At 38.9% G+C, this 19,807-nt stretch overlaps 2 protein-coding genes and 1 non-coding gene across 3 annotated transcripts in view; 2 read left to right on the forward strand and 1 right to left on the reverse strand.

The window, feature by feature from the left end:
• Window positions 1-2,421: 2,421 nt before the first annotated feature.
• Trnan-guu lies at window positions 2,422-2,495 on the reverse strand. Its single transcript has one exon. It is a non-coding gene; the product is annotated as a tRNA-Asn (tRNA).
• An 832-nt stretch (window positions 2,496-3,327) lies between these two features.
• The window catches only part of LOC106658060 (nuclear pore complex protein Nup88), a 54,972-nt gene continuing 38,492 nt past the window's right edge, over window positions 3,328-19,807 (forward strand). The window contains exon 1 of the mRNA XM_014379867.2: window positions 3,328-3,663. Within this exon, the coding sequence (XP_014235353.1) occupies window positions 3,457-3,663 (207 nt within the window). The 5' untranslated portion in view covers window positions 3,328-3,456. The remainder of the gene's footprint in view (window positions 3,664-19,807) is intronic.
• LOC106658550 lies at window positions 16,893-18,382 on the forward strand. Its single transcript, XM_023460846.1, has 2 exons — window positions 16,893-16,979; window positions 17,054-18,382. Exons 1-2 carry the CDS (start codon window positions 16,916-16,918, stop codon window positions 18,277-18,279), a joined length of 1,290 nt encoding a protein of 429 aa, XP_023316614.1. The 5' UTR covers window positions 16,893-16,915; the 3' UTR covers window positions 18,280-18,382.

A 19,807-nucleotide genomic window follows, 5' to 3' on the forward strand; every position in this document is an offset into this window, starting at 1 on the left:
TGCAAAACATTTGATAATAAAATACCTTGAAGTATGTATATCATTTTATAATTAATATTTCCATTTCTTAAGTAATTATATAAATTGTATTTTTATAAATTATATTTTTCAGAATTCAGAGGTCGTAATATTTCAATGCAAGAAGAAGGAAAGGTATTAACACATAATTCCTACAAAAAATACCTTGCTGAAGATGATGATAAGGATACGGTAATACAGTAAAAAAATAACTAATCTTCCACTATTTTTTCGATAATTTTCTTATTAAGACTTTCTTTCAGATTATTGTTACACTCTGGAACTCACAAATCTGTAAGTTCAATAACAATGATAAAATAAAAATTTTCAATGGCTCCGTAATTTATTATCACGGAAATGTCTCAATTTGCGTAAATGCAATACATCGCTCCTCAAGTGACCGCCAGCTAGGGGTTACCTCCTTCAACAGTCAAATCTCGAAGCCGTCAGCGAGCTAGAAGACGAATCTTCTTCTACCGACAACTTCTCGATCTTCGCAGCGGGCTAGAAGACAAGTCCTTCAACCGCGAAACTTGAGCGAGAAGTGCACCTGCTACCAGCTTTCGCTAGAATTTATTATGCCGTGAGATCGACTCTCCTATATGCTTAGAACTAGTCTTATTCTAATGCGCGAGCGACGATTCGCGTCGAAGCCACCTAGCGGTGACTAGTTCAAAAAAATATAAATACGCGTTAAATGTATGAATCTGAAACGTTCATACCTTTCCGTCCGTTCAGCTTGGACGATGATGATTTTGCTTCTGAGCTGATTCAAAACGATCTAGATCATCCCAACAAAAATACGGAAACATATAAAACAGTACTTACTACTGCTAAAAATAAGCCGGTTCGTAAATGTAAATCTATGAACAAATCCAATCCAAAAGTTTCAAAATTTATGGTAAAACCACCTGTCACAGTTCAGTCCAAGAAAATGGAAGTGTTGCGATTATGGAAGTGTTGACAACAATTATTTCTATTGTAATGAAAAATGTTACAGAAAATAAGAATTTAATAAATACTTCTTTTCCTTATTTTTAAAATTAATTCCGGCGTCATTATCAGGTGCTATTTTTAGTCATTTTTAGCGTTGTAATATAGTCACCTCTCCAGTGATTGAAAACGCACCAGTGAAAGAAACTTTATTTATAAATTAATATAATTTAATTATACAGAACTAATTCATCGGTAGTGAAATTTTATGATATAACTGAGCATTAATACTAAATATTTCAATAGTTTTTAACAACTTTCTGAATACATTATCATTAATTATAATGGTTTCATTTACTGTTGACAATGTTTTTTTCACTGGTGCATCGTTTCCCTTATATGTTAGTTTATTAATGAAAGTTGAAAGTAAAAATTCTGTTCAGTAGAGTAAGACATTTACTATTATAATCCATGTGAAAAATATCCTTTAATTCATTAAAAACGTTGATTTGAGCTAAATTTAAGCAAACTTTTTTGAAACCTTTCATTCACTGGGTAAGTGACTCTATATAGATTTAAAGAAAACAAAATTATCAAGAAATCAAAAAAAATTTCGTTACGATACCATGAATATAGATCAAGATAGAAGCATTTGAATATTGACAACATTTGGATGAAATTTTGTGGAGCGATAATTTTGTAATACTATTTTTAATAATTTTTTTTTGTTTTTTTAATTCAATTAGATGTTTTTAAAGATTAAATATGTACGGTTGATGAAGAATTATTAAACTTAGTTTTAATAAGTTTTTTTCTCTTTTTATATCATCCAATCGTTCATCATCACTTCCTTTTACAATACAAGGGCAATCGATTAAGTACATTCAATAAAATACTTATTTAATATGTAACAACTGATCAGTGGTGTGCAGCGTACGTCCTTCGAGCCTAAACTGGAAATAAATAACCAAAAAAAATTGTATTCATGGTAAAGACTAATAAAATGAAATTATTTCATTATGATCTCATTTATGATTGATTAAAAAATCAGTAACTACTGTGATACATACGTTTTTTTCAACTGTCTAGGGTTCCATGTAATTTCGTATTTTATTTTTTGTATGTAGTCTCCAATTTTGTTCCTTAAAAGCTATGATTTCTAAAAAGTGAACTATTTAATTTTCAGTATGAGTCTAAAATCAATTGAAAATACTGCCAAATTTTTGTCATGTCTCACATACGATTTTCAAGATCCGATTTTTGAAATAATCAATCAATTCCTACGTTTGTGGTCTTGCAACTAGCGACTCTTCTTTCATAATCACTAAGTATCTCAAAAAACTTCTTCAACGTGAAAAAACTGTATTTATATTTAATAAAACTACCAACAAAATTTTAATAATAAATCGGACACGCAAAATTAATATACATGTAACAACAATTTTTTCGTCATAAACGAATGCAAAAAAACGCCCCCGGGTGGGCTCGAACCACCAACCTTTCGGTTAACAGCCGAACGCGCTAGCCAATTGCGCCACGGAGGCTCTTATGTCAGCAGTCTCACAGTGTAGCCAGACAAGAAAATATATCTATATCGATTTCAAAGTAGAATTTTTATCTCATATTATCATTAGATACCCTAAATACGTTGAAGTTTCTAAAAGAAAAAATTACGCTTCGAAAATCGGTTTTTGATAATAAATTATAAATATTGCCGTTAAAATTAAATCTGTTTACTTTGAATAAACTAAAATTTAGATAAAAAAATTTTCCATAATTTTATTATTCATGCAAATAAAGAAGTTTCTACAGATTTACAAAATAAAATATATAAAAAAATTATGACAAAGGTTTTAAAGTAGGGTAATATAATTAGATTCTATAAATAGTAAAAATTTAAAAATCATCAATTATTTTACATTGTTTTTAATTTATAGAAAAAAACCAGCGGAAATTATTTGTTACGTCATACCTACTTTACAGTGAAGTAAAAATATGCGCACAAAAAATTGTTCAGTTAATCGCTATATGCTAAAGAATTTCTGAAAAAATTCATATTATTTCCAATCAGTTTTCTGCATAATATTTAAAGGCTTATATATTATTATTAACAATAGTCAATTTTTTCTTGTGAAAAAGAAAAATGGTGTTCACCAAGAAAACTTCAAAAAGTTGAACAATGTTACTAGATTCTATGATGTAGACACTTAGCAAGCATGTAATATGACTGCCGACGAGCAACACGCCTAAATAACTTGTATATTATATTGTGTTCGTGCAGCCAACTTCTCATTGCTCTCGCTCGGTATTGTCGATAAACTAGTATATCTATATATAACTACCGGCGTGTTCCGCGCGCCAAATCAATCGAGCAACTTCGTTGTTGTTACTGCCTTGCGAATTTGAACGATATCTCCTGCGTGTAATACATGCTGTTGCAAGTTGGTCGAGTTGTTGATTTACGATTGTCGAGTGATTGTTGAGTGATTATATAGTTTTATAAAAATGACTTCGTGCACCGACCCGTTAGGGTTGAACGATTTGAAACTGTTCAAGGACTTGAAGGCTGATTTGCCAAAATTCAGCAAGGAGACGAAAAATATCCTGGAAATTCGCGATGACGTGCTCTTTGTTTGGAATGCCGACAAGTGCTGCATACTCACTCTCAACGTGACAGCCGTTCGTAGCAAAAAAGAAGATGTACCTTATCAGGTTAGCTTTTTTTTTAATCATGACCTATACAGAGGATAACAGTCACATTGGCATGAGACGTGCATTTTTCGTCTGCTTCTTGTTGACTGTTATGAGCGATCTAACCTCCAATAGTACAATTACGTGAAAGTTTAAACTTGATCTCAATTGTTTATTTGTGTCTATTCATTTATTGCCATGTAGTTAAAGCCAAACTATAAAACTAATTCAAACAATACATTTTTATCTCAATAATTTCAATCAATTTCTAACAACTAACTCTTATTGAAGTTAATTCTGAAATTAAGATACTGTTGACATCAAATATTTTGATTTATATTTTTTGTAATTTTATAAAAGAGATCAATAATTATCTCAATGTAACTCTTAAACTAACTATTAAATTCACTATTAATATATGTTCAACCTTATACAATAAAGTGATCTATTTTATACTCAATGACGACAGCAAATATTATCAATTAACTTTCATGATAATCAAATATATTTTATTACACATTTTGTTACGTTCTATCGTTATGTATCCAAATATATATGAATATTTGCTTTAATTGAATTTGTTGTTAGCGTAGCATCTATAAATACTATTAATTGCTAGTTTGCTTATAAATATTATGGTATTCCATAATAAAGAAACATGAAGATAATTGGTTAATGAGAAAAGTTCTATAAATAAATGTTTTGAATTGATTGAGAAAATAAAATTTAGTTTTAATCTATTCCAGTTCATTGAACCATCAACTTTTTAAATCATGTAGAATGTGTATCGTTTCAAATCCAAATGATTCATGCTTGGTAACTTATATACTTATACAACATTTTCCAATCTGATGTATATTGTCTGTAACAATACTTATGAGTTTTTCTATTCAATTTGACTGCACTCATACAATCTTGTTGTTTCTTTGCATTCACATTAAAAATATTAAGATGATACTTCTGATTATTTGTATACATATTGACCGTTCATTGAAACGATTGGTTTTATTTCATTTGATGAATTTTATTGCAATATTTGGAACCCAATAAAAAATTGTATATCTAATTGCTTGTTTACATAAAGAAGGATACCATAACTGTGAATTAAGTAATTTTTTTATCGTAAAGCCAGTACTTTGCAGTTTATGATCATTTTGCCTATAATAATGCTCAAAGTGAATCATGATGAATCTCAGAAGTTGCGCTGGAAAGTATAAATTCATGAAACAGCATAAATAGCTCAGTATGCTGGAAAAGAGAAGTTATGAATGTATATATGGTATAGGTCGAAGGGAAGAGGAGAGAGAGAGGGCTTTTTGCGGGAGGGGCGGGGGGGGGGGGGGNGGGGGGGGGGGGGGGGGGGGGGGTGAAAGAGAGCAAGAGCGGGTGTACAAGAGTCGAAACGAAGTCGCGGAATAAACGGAAATTACTGGGGCCATCTTGTAATTATACGGCTAATAGGAACGTAATTTAGTGTCTCGAAGTTGAAGTGGGGGAGGTTTTGCGCGCAAATACGCGGCGCTTCTCGCGTCTTGGGCGGCGGCAAAATTAAAATAATAAACGGCATCGTTAGGATTCATCATCTGATTTTAATTTCCATTCCAAAATGATTGCACATTATCTCCAGTTATGGCCGTAAAAGCGTTTCTGGATTTCCTAGCCGAGAGTAGCAGCAGCAGCATCAGCGAGGGCGCGCGAGCAAACGACTGCCTCGTTTGGCCTTTCGCGTACACGCGTATATAAAGCTCGCGCATTCGAAAGAGAAAAAAAATCGTCGGTCTGTTCGGGGAGTTTTATTGGCTGCGGCACAGAAGCTCGCGCAAGTATATGTGCACTGCAACAGCAGCCAGTGTTTCTCTATACGTTTTTCCTCGTCCTTTATTTTTTGTTGTCGGGGCACACACAGCACTCATTGCGCCTCGTCGCGGTCACGTTGCGCTCGACGAGCAATGAACGCGCGATACATGTGGCACTATAGTCTCTGCCTGGTGTAGGTATTGAAAAAGTTCCGGGCCCGCACACGACATTGTAAATTTCTAATAAAACTCGCGCGCCGACTGCACTGCTTTTCGCGACTTGCTTTTTCTCAATAAAAGCTCGGCGTACGCGGCAACGACTGCTCCGCTGCTGTTTTACTACTTTTTCTCGGTGTCGCGTCCTGTGTTCTCGCATTTGCTACCGCGTAAGCTGCATCATCATCATCGTCGTCGTCGTCGTTGCCGTATAGTCGCGACCCTCCTGTTATTTATTCCCTTTCAGCTCGATTATATTCTCGCTGTCGGTGCGCGCGCCTGTCTTTTCACGCCGAGGTCTTGGTACGCCTCTCCACGACGGTGTCTCGAGATTTATCTTTCGGAAAGTAGAGGCGATCGTGCCACCTTAGGATGTCCGAGAGGACGATGCTCTCTCTCTCTTCTATCAGAAGTTGCGGCGCATTATGCTCTTTTCTCGTCGTCGAGAGCTTAAGACGATATAAATCCTCGAAGCATAAACAGCCTGGGCTTCAGACCGGCCGTGTGTATAGCGAGTAAGCGCGCGGCATCTCTTATTCGCAGCCGATAAATAATCTTCAAGACAATGGACACTGTCCAAAGCAGGCCAAGATCCCTTTTAGCGCGAGCGCCGGGGCAACAACTTCTTGCCTGCGCTGGTGTGTGCCTCTGCGTTCGTGTACATATCATGTATATTCGCGCGCTGCTAGCTAGCTAGCTAACGACGACGACGGCGGCTATGACATCGTCTTAGCTCCTCTGAAATTATAATGTTTGTTTCTAACAAATTACCATGATAATGCCCCGCACGCGCGCACCTCGCAGCTGTGTGCGCTAGCTGCGTATACTTCACACGCACACATACACACTTGGAGTAGGTAGCCTGGCTAGCACGTACGTATACGTATCGCTATAACTGCACTGCACGCACGAGCGTGATAAATAGCGGTGGCGGCGCAAGGCGCGAACGATGATGAATTTAAAGGATCGTGTACGTATATATAATATGCGCGAGCGAGCTTGCAGGGCACCCACACCTACAGGCAGCAAACACTCACAAACACACATGCAGAGACCGCTCGTTGTAATGTTAATTAGTCTGCGGTATAGAGCCCCGCGCGAGCAATCCCCCGATTCTCGCTTCCGCGCCTGCAGCCGTGTATACGGTGGCGCGAGAGATTCGCAAAGTTGACCGAAAATATAATTACGAATGTAATATTCGTGAAATCGCCCAACTTTGTTTGTTACTGGCCAGGCGGGACGCGTATTCGCGCGCGCGCGTTCAAAAAGACCAAAGCCTCGCTCGATTTTAATGCACATTAATACACAGGCAACGACGCGCGCGTTTATACCGCGCAGCCGGCAGCCGACAAGAGCCGAGATATATAATAACGAATTGCATAAGCAATTTAAGCCTCGCGAGCCGAAACCGCGAGCTTGAAGGTACTTCAGAGACACACACGAGTGCCACGGAATTAGGAACGGTCCAGGGCTCGTGCGGCCCGCGTTATTAAACTTGCTCGTATGCTGCATACATTGTGTACTCGTGCTCGCGACTGCCCATAAAACCAAGAGACAAACGCCTCGTAAGATTTTCGCCACCGAGAACGAGGAAAAATATCTATTGTGTGCGCGGCAGCAGTTCGGCCATAAAAATATTACACTTTATACTTGTGAAAAGCCGCAGGCTGGGCGTCATCGGAAGGAACGAAAAAATCACACGCTTCGTAGAGCCTCTTTCTCCCAACGCAGCGCACAGGAAGATGTCGACGCGATTTTTTTGTCACAACTCTCTCTCGAAACCAAGCGCTTTTAAAGCGATTTGGCGAAGCGCCGCTTGAAAAAGCTCGATGCCCGTCCCAGCAGCAGCAGCATTTGAACGCTGCTGTCCGGTATTTATCGCGTGGGAAGTGGTCGTCGCGTCGCGAGAGGTGGCGATGGCAGCAGTAGCAGCAGCAGCATTCAGCAGATTTTTTTCTCGTCTGTCTTTTATTTTTTGTTGTCGCGCGATTCCCTGAGCGCAAAACAAGCGAAAATTACGGGCTCTCGCACGATAGGTAGGGACAACGGCATCAGCAGCAACAGCCCAACGAACCTACCGATGTCTATACCACAAAAGCCATTGTTCACCACTTATACTCGGCATATCTGGTACTCGCTTGTGCCTCCGGGAGTCTACACGTGTGTATGTGTGACTTCTCTTTCCCATCGCACTTTTCGTACGTATAAAGTGTACAGGTGGAGTAACAGCAGCAGAAACGACAACGCGCGGCCGCCATGTAAAACACTTTCCACTGAGTTTTATTACCCCCGACCCTTTCGTTTTGTCTCTTTCTCTCTCTCTCTCTCTTACTCGTGTATTACACTTGTGCCAGCTCTTGTACGTTTGTGCGTGTGTTTAATGCGAGCGCGTTCGCTTTTCTATTTCTGTCGTGGCTGTATTACTTCATAATAATCCATTATCTGATTATAATAGCAACGAGAGAGAGAGAGAGAGAGAGAGAGAGCGGAGAGCCCATAAAACGCGACCTCGCCCGGCTACCCGAAATGAAGAATATCAAATTGTAGTCAACTATTGTCCTCCTCGCTACTTGCCTGCAAAAGTACGAGTAGTATGTGCATGCACGCGGCAATTATTACGCGGAAATAACCTCGTGAATTTCCAGTAATATTATTATATCGGCGTTGTTCTGCCTGCAGTGTATGTACGTCCGGAGCTTTCAATGATGGGTTGTGCTTCGAGGACTTTTTTGACAAACGCTGTCACTGGAAATTTTTTTTTCGCATTTCTTGTTTCGAAAGATTACTTCTGTTCGATCTTTGACGACTTTGACGACACACCGAATCGAAGGAAAAAAATTACGCTCGACTCGATGCCCATAACTCTAAAAGCACGTGACATAATTGCGTACTAAAGTTAAAAAGTATTTCGATACGACGATATAAAAGATGGCTTTTATCCATCGGATCACTTTGCGGCTCTTTGAATATATGTTGTGTGCCTCGTATGTGTAACCGTCACCGCGCGAGGGTACATAACGCGTGCAGCCCCGTGAAAAAGGGGGGACGAACAATTTCACAATGGTACAAGGGATTCAAACGCGCCTATATTCGTCCTCCGGGTTATTGAACATCGGCGCGACTCGACTTTTTTCTCTTTCTCTCTCTTTTTTTTATTGCTTTCCACTTGGCAGTGTTGCATTGCGGGGCGCAGCGAACGATGTATCGAAGTAACACTCGCAACTCGTCTTCCGTTCGTTTCTCTCGTCAAAGATTATCATCGGGCGTCGGGTTATTTTTCCCCATTGTCCGCCGTTAAGTGCAACTGTAAACGACCCACGTGTCGACAAAAAAAAACGACGAAGTGAGAGAGAGATAGACATTCGTGGGTCTGCGGGAGAAATTAATGGCAATTCTTTTCTCTTTCACACAGGTATACGCGCGATAATAATTCAATGAACTGACACAAGTCCCATCAAAAAGGGACTATCGTCGGATAAATCCGAGGCAATCTAAGTTGGCGGAAAGCGAGAGAAAAGTATTATGTCTCATCCGGCTGCGCTAGTTGAAGAAACGAGCTCTCTCTCTCTCCTTCTCTTCTCGCGAGCTCGGCGGTGAAATATTCTCGGTCGACAGCAATCTTGGCCGTTGATAAGGTGAGCGCGCGAACGCGAGGGAGACACTGTAAATTCGCGAATTAAAGAACTTATTCCATTTGGGCAGCCAAAGGGGTGTGAATGCATTATCTGGAGCCCTGCAGTGTGTATATATCAGCAGCCTGGACGAGAGAGAGAGGCCTGCTGTACCATATACTCTCGTGCCTCGGTAGGAAGCAGCTCCAAGGAAAGAGAAGAATGCTGCTGCGCTGGGGAAAGGGGGTGTGGGGGGCTAGGTCCGGGGTGTATAGGTAGGCTACTGCCACCGGCGCGCGTTTAGAGGCTGCGCGACTCTCTCGCGCTGCTAACAAAGATAACTCTATGCAATAAAAATGATTCAAAGTTTCCCGCTGCGGTTCCGATGGAAGTCGCTTGACAATGGCGCCTCGTCTTTGTCTACCGAAAGAGAAAGAGGGAGAGAGAGAGGAGAGAAAGTAGCGCGGGCTCCTCATCCCCCCGCCGCGCCCGTGTGCTACACCCTGAGGCCCGTCGCCGACACCTATCTTCCGCTCTACGATGTGCTACCACCGCCTCCGCGTCTATGTATACGTACTTGGATATGGCTATGCGCGAGCAGTAGCTGCTGCAGGAGCGCGCCAGAGAGGAACCCGCTAACTTTTATTATTTACGGCTGATACTGCCGCCGCCGCCGCCGTGTTATTCTGCACTGCTCTCGGCGGTGCATGTGTGTGCACGTCGTTGTACATGGATATTCGCGTGCTCACGCACACAACACTAGCCCGGACATCCTGTATCTTACTCTCTGCTTTTTACATCGCTCTATATACGCTCTTTATTAGCCAACTTCTGCCTGACCTTTTCTCTTTCTCGCTTTGCTCTTTCTCTCTCTCGAGCTCGAGCTCGTGTATACGTATATGTGTGTGTGTGTGTGTGTATGTGTATGGGCGTCTACGCGCGTGTTGGTAACAATCGTGTCGAAGAATAAAACGAGCCGCGAACGTCGAATAGAGGCGCTCGCTCGCGCGGCCATGGGTACGGAGCTTCATTCTTATTTAAATTAGTCCCGAGTAGCGGAAGGAGATAAAAGCTCACCCTGGAGCTGGTAGGATCTAGAAGGGTCAGGAGATGGAGGGAGGAAAGGAAAAATCGAAAACCACGAAAAGAGAGAAAGAGAACGCGTGTGCGATTATACGGGCTGTAAAAAGAGAGCCGAATAGACTCGGCCAGTTCGTGTTCTCTCCTCTCTCTCTCTCTCTCTCTCTCTCTCCCTTATCGAATCAACGGATGAATGGAGCGAGAAAGACTTTCTTGCCTCGCGAAAGAGTGAGAGAGAGTCTATATCGTTGGGCGTACGTATTCGGCTACTCTCCTCGCGAGCGAGCAAAAGAGAGAAAGAAAGAGCCGCTTGCTTTAGCCGCTGGACCCGGGCGCGCGCAAAAACCGACTGAATTTGCATTTTATTCGGCCATGCTCCAGGGGACATTTATTTTAATTAAATTACTCGCGAGAGTGAGAGAGAGAAGAGAGAAAAGTACCATAGAGTCGAACGACCCATTTCCTATAAATTATCCCCCACTTGCTATCTTTCCGTCCGGTATATATCCAACTCGCTCTCTCGCACGCATGTAGCAGCACGTAGCACCGCGGCCGGGCCACTAATACCGCTGCTGACCATTTCGGACACGCGTTAATGTGCTTGTACGACGATTTTCTTTCGTGCGATTCCGAATTAAATAATAGCTCGCGTTCCGTTGTTGTACGAGTCCAGTGACGCTAAATAATTTTTCGCTCGAATTTTTCATCGGCCCGATTATAATACGTAGGAGACTTTTTCGACATATACTGCATAGTGATATAAGGGATTTATAAGTCGCTTAGCGGTTCGACAAATCGGTATAATTTTACGGAGTTATATAAACCTCGCGTAAAAAGCTATATCGTGAAACTCTGTCTACTCTACACACACACACACACACACACAACGACACTTATACCTGTCTAATGGAGTGCCGTAAAAAAAAATCAAAGCGCCGAAGGCTGCGCGACGCATCGGGCATTATAACTTTTCCTCTGTTTACGGCACCACCGCGAACTGGATTTATTTTTGCAATAACTCGAGTTATAGGCGATGAGCTTCTGCGCTACGCGCTTATTATACAAGTTCGAACGCCTTTCGGAATATCAACCCCTCCCCTGTTTGCCTGGAAGCCTATATAATAATACCGAGTTGCGCGTGAGCTTTCGCTGGCAGTAAAATACGCGTGTATAACATTCGTATATGTACATGGTATATTTGTCGTGTCGTGAAAAGCCGCGCGCTCACTTTTCCGCAACGTTATGTAATTTAAGGCACAAGCCACGCAGGTTCTTTTTTTTATGTACTCATCTTTACAGGTCCACTATTAAGCTCCCCGCGAGTCGTCGTCGTCGTCTACAGTTATGCGCGCGGCATCGAGAAGCATTTCGGTTTTTATACATGTACACTGTCTTATATTATTATAAGCTTTAGCAGACGTATCTTGCGCACATTACAGCCACTTGGAGCGTCGGAGACTCTAAACTTTCTTCTTCTGCCGGAGCTATAAATAAAGTTTGCGAGTGAAAATCTCATTTCAGAAGGAAGGCGTGTACATAATAAATACTCGCGACATGTATGTGTACAGCCGACTCGTCGTCGTCGTCGGCGTCGTCATCATCGCACACGGCTAAGCCCGAGAAAAGGGTTACGAGGCGCGTATAACGCGTACATGCAAGGGGATGAGAAATATACTGAAAAGGGAACCTTTTAATTAAAGATCTTACGTGAATTTGTTTATTTGCGCTAAAAAAGAAGGCGAGCTCGCGTACATACAGACTCCGAGCTCGCACACAGAGATTTTCCTTTTCCAGGGGGACGCGCATTTTTTCGCGAATTATATTTCCATCGAATCTCGAGACACACGACGAGCTCACGTACATTATATATACATGTATAGCGGTATAAGCGAGCCGCGCGCGGTCTTACATCTGGTCCTCTGCCTCGCGCGCGCCTGGTAATTATTTTTTTTCCTACCCCTGTGTGACTCCTTGCTTCACGGCTCTGTACTCGTATCTCGTTTTCTCTCTCGCTCTCTCGCTTGGCATTAGCGTATAGTAGGTAATTAAAAAGCCTCGAGTAGGTAAATATCCGAGTGGCATACTACTGCCTCGACTCGTGGCAAAGAACGGAATAGGTCGTACTGGGCTAGAGCTCTGTACCGAGAGAAAGAGAGAAAGAAAATGGCAGTAGAAGCAGCACCTTATATATAAAAAAGCAGGATGGATGCTTGAAACCGGGCCTTGCTCAGCTCTATATTACTACTACTACTACTGCTGCTGCTGCACTACGCTATTTTTCGAGTTAATTTGAATTTCGTAATTACCCGAGGCAAGCGTACCCGCACACATGAACTCACACATACACACGTACGCAAAATATATATACGACTTCGTGCGTGTACCTCGGCAAAAAGAAATAACATAAGAGTCGAGTTTCTGTAGATGTTAGGAACACACATACACGCGCGCGCGAGCGAGCTAGTATCTGTACCTGCTGCGGTCCAGGAAAAAGCCGTTGTTCGTATACTCATAGCTGTGCCTATACTACTAGTTTTTAGCAGTACACGGACGCGACGAAAATATCTAGCTCTGAAACCTTAAATACTCTTGAGGACTTGACTTTACTCTCTTTTCCTAAAGGTAGGAGAGAGAGAAAGAGAGAGAGAGCCCGAGTACTTTTTATCACTGTCGCGACGCGAAATGATTTTACAAGCCTCTTCGTAAAACACATCTGTCATCTTGTCTTGACTAAAACACCGACATATTACAGACTTTTTGTACCCTCATAGAGCGTACCGCAAAGACCCGTAAAAGCTTCCTTTTCATTCATCTATGCTTAGTATTTTTTTTTTTCAGTTTTTCGTATTAATTTTGTATTTACAAAAGATCGTGTGGCATTCATTTCAAGTCCTCCTGTTTCAATGTTATGGTTAAAATACACGACAGAACATCGAATTTATCTTATGAGAGTTTCATTTTTATGTCGCTCCTATTAAGAAATTCTAAGTGTGTCTTACACTTTGATTACGTAATCAATCTCACGCTTTTAAAGAAGTCGAGGGCGTGAAAACTCTCTTCTACATAATTACACTGTATTTTTCACGACCCCCTTTAAGAACGATTGATATAAATGAGACTTGCTACTTGATTACAGTTTCGATGAGACAATTCAATTTCATAAAATGAAATAGAAAATTATTTTATGGTAAGATTACGGCCGTTATTTACCTCATACAAAATATTGCATGAATTTTTTATCTTCAGTGTCAGAAGTAGATATAATATTATTTATTCCGTTTTTTCTTTAATGAGGTGAAATAAAACGTCGCCTTGGTTTTTTTAACGCCTATCATTGCCAAGTTATTGCAATTATTATTAATATACAAAAGTATCAAATGAATAAAACCCATAATTCACCTGAGTAGAGAATTATTTTAACTATTTAAAAATAATTTAAAAATAAATATTAAATTGCTGATCTTCATTGATTTAATTCATATTAATTCATATGAAAATCAATCTAACTTTAAAGACAGTTAATGAGATCTATAAAAATGCACTCGTCATTAGTAGCGGCTCGAGATGAGTAACCTTATGCAGTGCGTACACGTATTTATTCTATGCGTGTATCAGAAAGTAATGCGTCATGGGCATGCGCAACATGGTCGCTATAACCAAGAAAAATAACGAGTGAAAGTATACCTATGATGCAAACGTAACTTCTATAGTCAAATCACATCAGTTTCCAATACACAGTGCACGTTACAACACTGCAGCGATACACCAGTTTCCAATAGACAGTGCACGTTACAACACTGCAGCGATACACCAGACTATAGCAAGTGATTTTTGTGTAACAAATTAATATTTTAAATTCCAAGCAATAATGTTTCTGTGTCAGTATTTTCTTAAAAATTTCCGAGGCGCGAGTGAAAGTAACAAAATTAACCATTATGTCGACCACGTGGCTCTGATTAATCAATCAAACTTGGTTGGATTGAAGGTTATGCGAGACACGATAAATTGGAAGAAAAAAAAAGAGCGAGTTAAACTTCTCTGGCGACTTCACGCCTTAATCGGAACGTGGGACAAACTTCCAGATCTCCGAGACATTTTTCGGAAGGAAGAAATGGATCATCTTCTCGCGGACTCCATTGATTACATTACAACAGGAGTTTGGAATAAGAGTGCCGGGGAAGCATTTTTGGAGTTCGTTATTAACACCGGCTACAAAGACGAGCCTGATATTGACGAAGACGGCAAGCCCATGCTGCGTCGCATCACAGCCGTGCATAGGGCTATCAAAGACGAGAACTACGACTACATCGACGTACTTTTTAAAATTTACAAACGATTCGACGTGAATTACACTGACGGTTCAGGATTCACACATTTTCATGCTGCTTGCATGTCTGGCTGCGAAGATGTCGTCATAAAATTCCTCGAGCTTGGCCAGGATCCCAATTGCCTTGAGGACAAAACTGGTAAATCTCCGCTACACTTGGCTCTGGAAAAGGGCGACAAATACATGGCCCAATTGCTGCTGAAACATGGTGCCGATCCGAATGTGGCTGACTCGCGTGGATCCACACCTCTACACATTATTTGCGACAGAGATGAAGATGCTGATTTCTTGACGAAACTATTCTTCAAGATCAACGATGAAAAACATCAGTGGGTACAAGTCGATGCCCGAGACATGTTTGGTATCACACCATTGCACTTGGCTCTGATATACAAAAGGAAAGGAATAGTCGAATTGCTGCTGAGGAGAGGCGCCAACCCAAATTTAGCCACCAAAACTAGATTGACACCTCTACATATTATTTGTAACAGAGACCTATATTTTGATGATGGCTTGTCCAAGCTATTCTTTTACATCAACGATAGCAGACGTCAGTCAGTGCAAGTCAATGCTCGGAACAACTTTGATCGGACACCACTTCAATTGGCCGTGGCGAATCTCTTGCCGTATGTGGTCGATGACCTCTTGAATCATGGGGCTGATTTGTCTAGCTTTGTTTTCCCCTCTGAAAGTTATTTTGCCGAAAATTTTGATCCAGAAATTAATCATTCCATCAACTTTAAATTGAGACTAGCGTCTGGTGCTCTGGCCACCGTCGAAAGTCTTGAGAATGGAGGATACAAGCTGGATCAAAGCGACGCCCTGACAATCATGAAATTTTTCGTTAAGTACGAATTGTTCGAGAAGTCAGACTATCATTACAAATTTTGGCGTAATGACGAATACTTCTTGAGCACAGCAAAAAAGTTAATGATACAAAAGGGCTTCTCGCTCTACGACCTGGTCCAGTTACGACCTGAAGAGGCAGCGAAAAAACTCACATATTCGGACTATTTAGAATTCGCGTACACGGCTGAATACTCGTATCTCTCCAAAGGGTCTCACCAGAAGTTTATTGAGCACTTGTGTGAAATGCTATCGAGAGGATTTTTCCGGCGGTGGGCATTTAAATGTTTCTTAGATATAACGAGCGAACGGCTGCCAAAAAAGTTCTGTGAAAAAGACATCGATCAGCTAATGAACAAAGATTTATATCATATTTGCTTAGCGGCTACAGGCAATAGTTGTTAATGACTTCTTAAATTTTGTAACTATTTCTTCAGATAGCGAAAAAAATTTAAGCAATACAAAATGGCTCAACATGAAAAAATTATGAATATAAACAAAATAAAATAAATATAAATTATAATTATAATTATAATAATTTCAGCTTTGTGTGGGTTAGAATAAGAACAGTAATAATTTTTGTTGTTGTGAACGTTTTAACAGCCCTCCAAAGTTCAAAGTCTTTTTCTTGAACAATAAGTGTTATTAGGCAATATGGCCAAAATTCGGCCGCGAGGTGACAGCAGCGTCGAAGGTCAAAATATGCGCACTGGCGTCCGCGCACCACCGACAAACACGCTTTCGATCTCGTCGCCATTGCCGATCGAAATTTGCACGGTATTTAAAATAATGGATCATATTTACGGAAATCTTAGTGTAATTGCTTTGAAACAATTATTGAGAGAGAGAGGACTCAGGACGACTGGGAGAAAATCAGAATTAATTGAAAGGTAAGTTATTTAATATGTTTAATATGCAATAACAATTAGGTTAGGGGGTTTTGTTATTGTTTTTGTTATTATCATTCAATGCAACATTTTCTATTATCTTCTGTACAAACTTTGTTTTCTTAGATTAATTCAATATGAGAACTTTCACCAACAAACAAGAGAAAGGATCCGATTTCGATCATAAATATGGAAGCCTTAAATTAAAACAATTACAACATTTATTGAGAGAAAGAGGGGCCCGGGTGACTGGACGAAAATCCGAGTTGGTTGAAAGGTAAACTTTATTTAGTATACAATAACAATTGGGTTGTTTTAATCATTAAATGAACTCTTCTTAGATTAATTTATTATGAAAAAAACAACAACTTCGACTATGAAAGGGCCGAAAAAGATGAAGTCATTGAAACTCCTCCCGCTCAAGAATATAGGGACATAAATTCTTCAACGTTACTGCCAGGATTTTCTAAACTTCATCTAGACATATTTTTAAAGAATTATAATGTACAAATGGAAAAAGCACAAAATTTGTACAATGAAGGGTTTCTGCAGTACATAAGGTGTTGTAAAAAAGGTAATACTATAGATTTCATATTAAACTTACAATTTTATACACACATATATGATTTGTATAATTATCACTTCCAGATGACCAGTATTTTATCAAATCTTCATGCAAAGCTGAGTTAAAAAAACATATGAAATATATATGTGACATAAAATTATTTGGCGATGGAGAGGTAGATTTAAGCATGTGTGACTGTCCTGTCGGTCAATCTACTAAGGCCCATTGTAAACATATTATTGTGACTTTGATTGCTCTTCTCAAATGGCGAGTTGACAAGTTTGCTATTTTAGAAGCCACTTGTACTGAAAAGTTGCAAACTTTTCATAAACCTACCAAAAAATATACTGGCTCCCCAGTTAAATCTAATGTTTTTCAAAAAAGGAAGCTGCCACCAAAAAAGAAGATTCTAAATTCAATTCTAAATCTGCAATTTACAGATGATTTTCAAGTTTCTTATTCAGATTATTTTAAAAATGTTATAACGTCATCAAGTTTCAATAATAACATGACTATCAAACAAATCCTGCAACCAGCCAATACATATGCTGTAGAGTGGGACCATGGGTTTTATTCTAAAGTGTCTAATGAATATAAAGTTTTAAAGTCATTAGGATTAGTTGATTTATCTGTAGAAGAAGCCACGAATATAGAGTTTAAAACAATTGACCAAAACAACAATGACACTTGGAAGCAAGAGAGGTGTATTAGACTGACTGCCAGTTTATTTCATTCCTGTTGTATGAAAGTAAACAATGAAGAGGGAGCAAGGTCACTTGTGAAAAAAATTATGAATGGCTATACGTTTACTAGCAAAGCCACAAATCATGGAATAATACATGAAGAATCAGCCATCCAAAAATTTCAAGAGCTCAATCATAATGCTCTTAACATCCAAAAATGTGGTTTGTTTGTCCCTGTAGAAAAACCATACATTGGAGCTACCCCAGATAGACTACTAGGTACAGAGACTATCGTTGAAGTCAAGTGTCCATATTCGATTAGATACACTGGGATACATGAAAAAGCAGTACCATACATTCAGAAAGATAAAAATGGATGTTTGCAACTAAAAGAAGATCATCCATACTATTATCAGGTACAGGGTCAACTTTATGCAACAAAAAGAAATTTTTGTGATTTTATAATTTATACATTTATAGATTTTAAGAGAATTACAGTATATAGAAATGAAAAATTCATTTCAGAAATGCTTGCAAAGCTAGATTTATTTTATGAAAATTATCTTAAGCCAGCTTTATTAGACAAATATCTTTATAAAAGTTATTATTCTATGTTTGAAAATTAATACTTATTCAGTATTATTAATTTTTAATTATCAAGTAAGATAAAGAAGTTTATACTGCACACTATAAATACTAAGAAAAAGTTTTTATATTTCATACCAAATGAATATGAAGAAAGTTTATATTTTTTTATACTATTAAGTGATAAGGATTAATAAAAAAAATTGCATGGCTTAAACTTGTATTGTTCTTAAATATGTTTAATGTTTTTTCAAAATTGTTTGTTAAAAATGTTTAATAAAAATCATTTTTACATGGAAATTGTATTTTTCTTATTATTTGTTAAACTCAACATTAATTATTTATTATGTGTAAGCTTACATAATATTATCTTTAAAATTAGCCAGCATGATACATACTCTGATTATTTCTGATGATAAAGGGAGAAGATCACGAGTGAGTTTCTTTGAAAGAATGGTATATGTTTTCATTAGTCCAATAATCCTCTCCACATGAACTCTATGCTTGGACAATTTTCTGTCTTTCACAATTACATTGTGCGACAAATTTCCACTGACCATTGGAGTAGGTGTGCACACAGTGACGTCGCATGGGGCAAACAAATCTTGTACCATGATTCCCTTATCCGCAAGTATCACATCACCTGCTTTACATTTCTGCCTCAAATCACTGCGTTCAATTATCTGACGATCACTAGTAGAACCACCATAAGGCTCAGAAATATAAGATATTAAGCCACCTGGGCTAGTCCCTACCATAACTTTCAACGTATTACTATTTTTATATGTACTAAAAGTAGCTTGTTTTAATTTAGGATTGTTGGGAGCATCTATCTTCAATTCTGTGGCATCTAGTGTCACTCTGGTTTTAGGATAATTATTTTTGAAAACATGAGGCATATAAAAATTCACTAATTCTCTACTTGGCCATATGTCTATAAGGGACCACAATTTAGCCATAGAAATTATCCACACATGAAATATTTCACTGACACAAGTTTCACTGATATTGAAGTGTTCAGCTAACTCTAAATTACAGGCATCTCTTCTCAATTTCCACAAAACTAAAAATAACTGATTGTTCACTGTAATATTTTTTGATTTTTCTAATTTCTCAAAGTGATTTCTAAGTGGTTTTAATGTTTGCAAAACAACCATATACTTTTCATATGTCAATCCTGTAAAGTGTTGCAATTGTCTAGGTTTGTCTTTGTAATCTTCAATGTTGTATTTTGCACATCCAATAGTTTGAACAGCGACTACTTTATTTTCTTTGTGAAAATTATTTTTGGTCACTTGTTCACTTATTAAATTATTTTTATGCACTGGTTCAGGTGAGACGTATAGTTCTTCATACACATCAAAGCCTTGTTGTTGAGCTGATGCAATACTGCACTCAAATTCATTTATATTGTGTGAGTGTACAGGTGAATCTGTGCAATCCATATTGAACTCGTTTGTACCAGATGATTCATTGACCTGCAGAAAGAAAAAATGTTTAATATGTGTAATACAGTACATAAAAACTTCAATAAACCATACCTTATCATTTATGTCACTGTTATTAATT

This window comes from Trichogramma pretiosum, unplaced genomic scaffold (assembly GCF_000599845.2).
Source record: "Trichogramma pretiosum strain Unisexual culture from Peru unplaced genomic scaffold, Tpre_2.0 scaffold6, whole genome shotgun sequence".
NCBI lineage: Eukaryota > Metazoa > Arthropoda > Insecta > Hymenoptera > Trichogrammatidae > Trichogramma > Trichogramma pretiosum.

Excerpts from the sequence above, each read along its gene's own strand:
- LOC106658550 (XM_023460846.1), top strand. The coding sequence starts at position 16,916 with ATGGAAAAAGCACAAAATTTGTACAATGAAGGGTTTCTGCAGTACATA. Across the intron at positions 16,980-17,053 it reads CATAAGGTGTTGTAAAAAAG|ATGACCAGTATTTTATCAAA; the intron begins GTAATACTATAG and ends TATCACTTCCAG.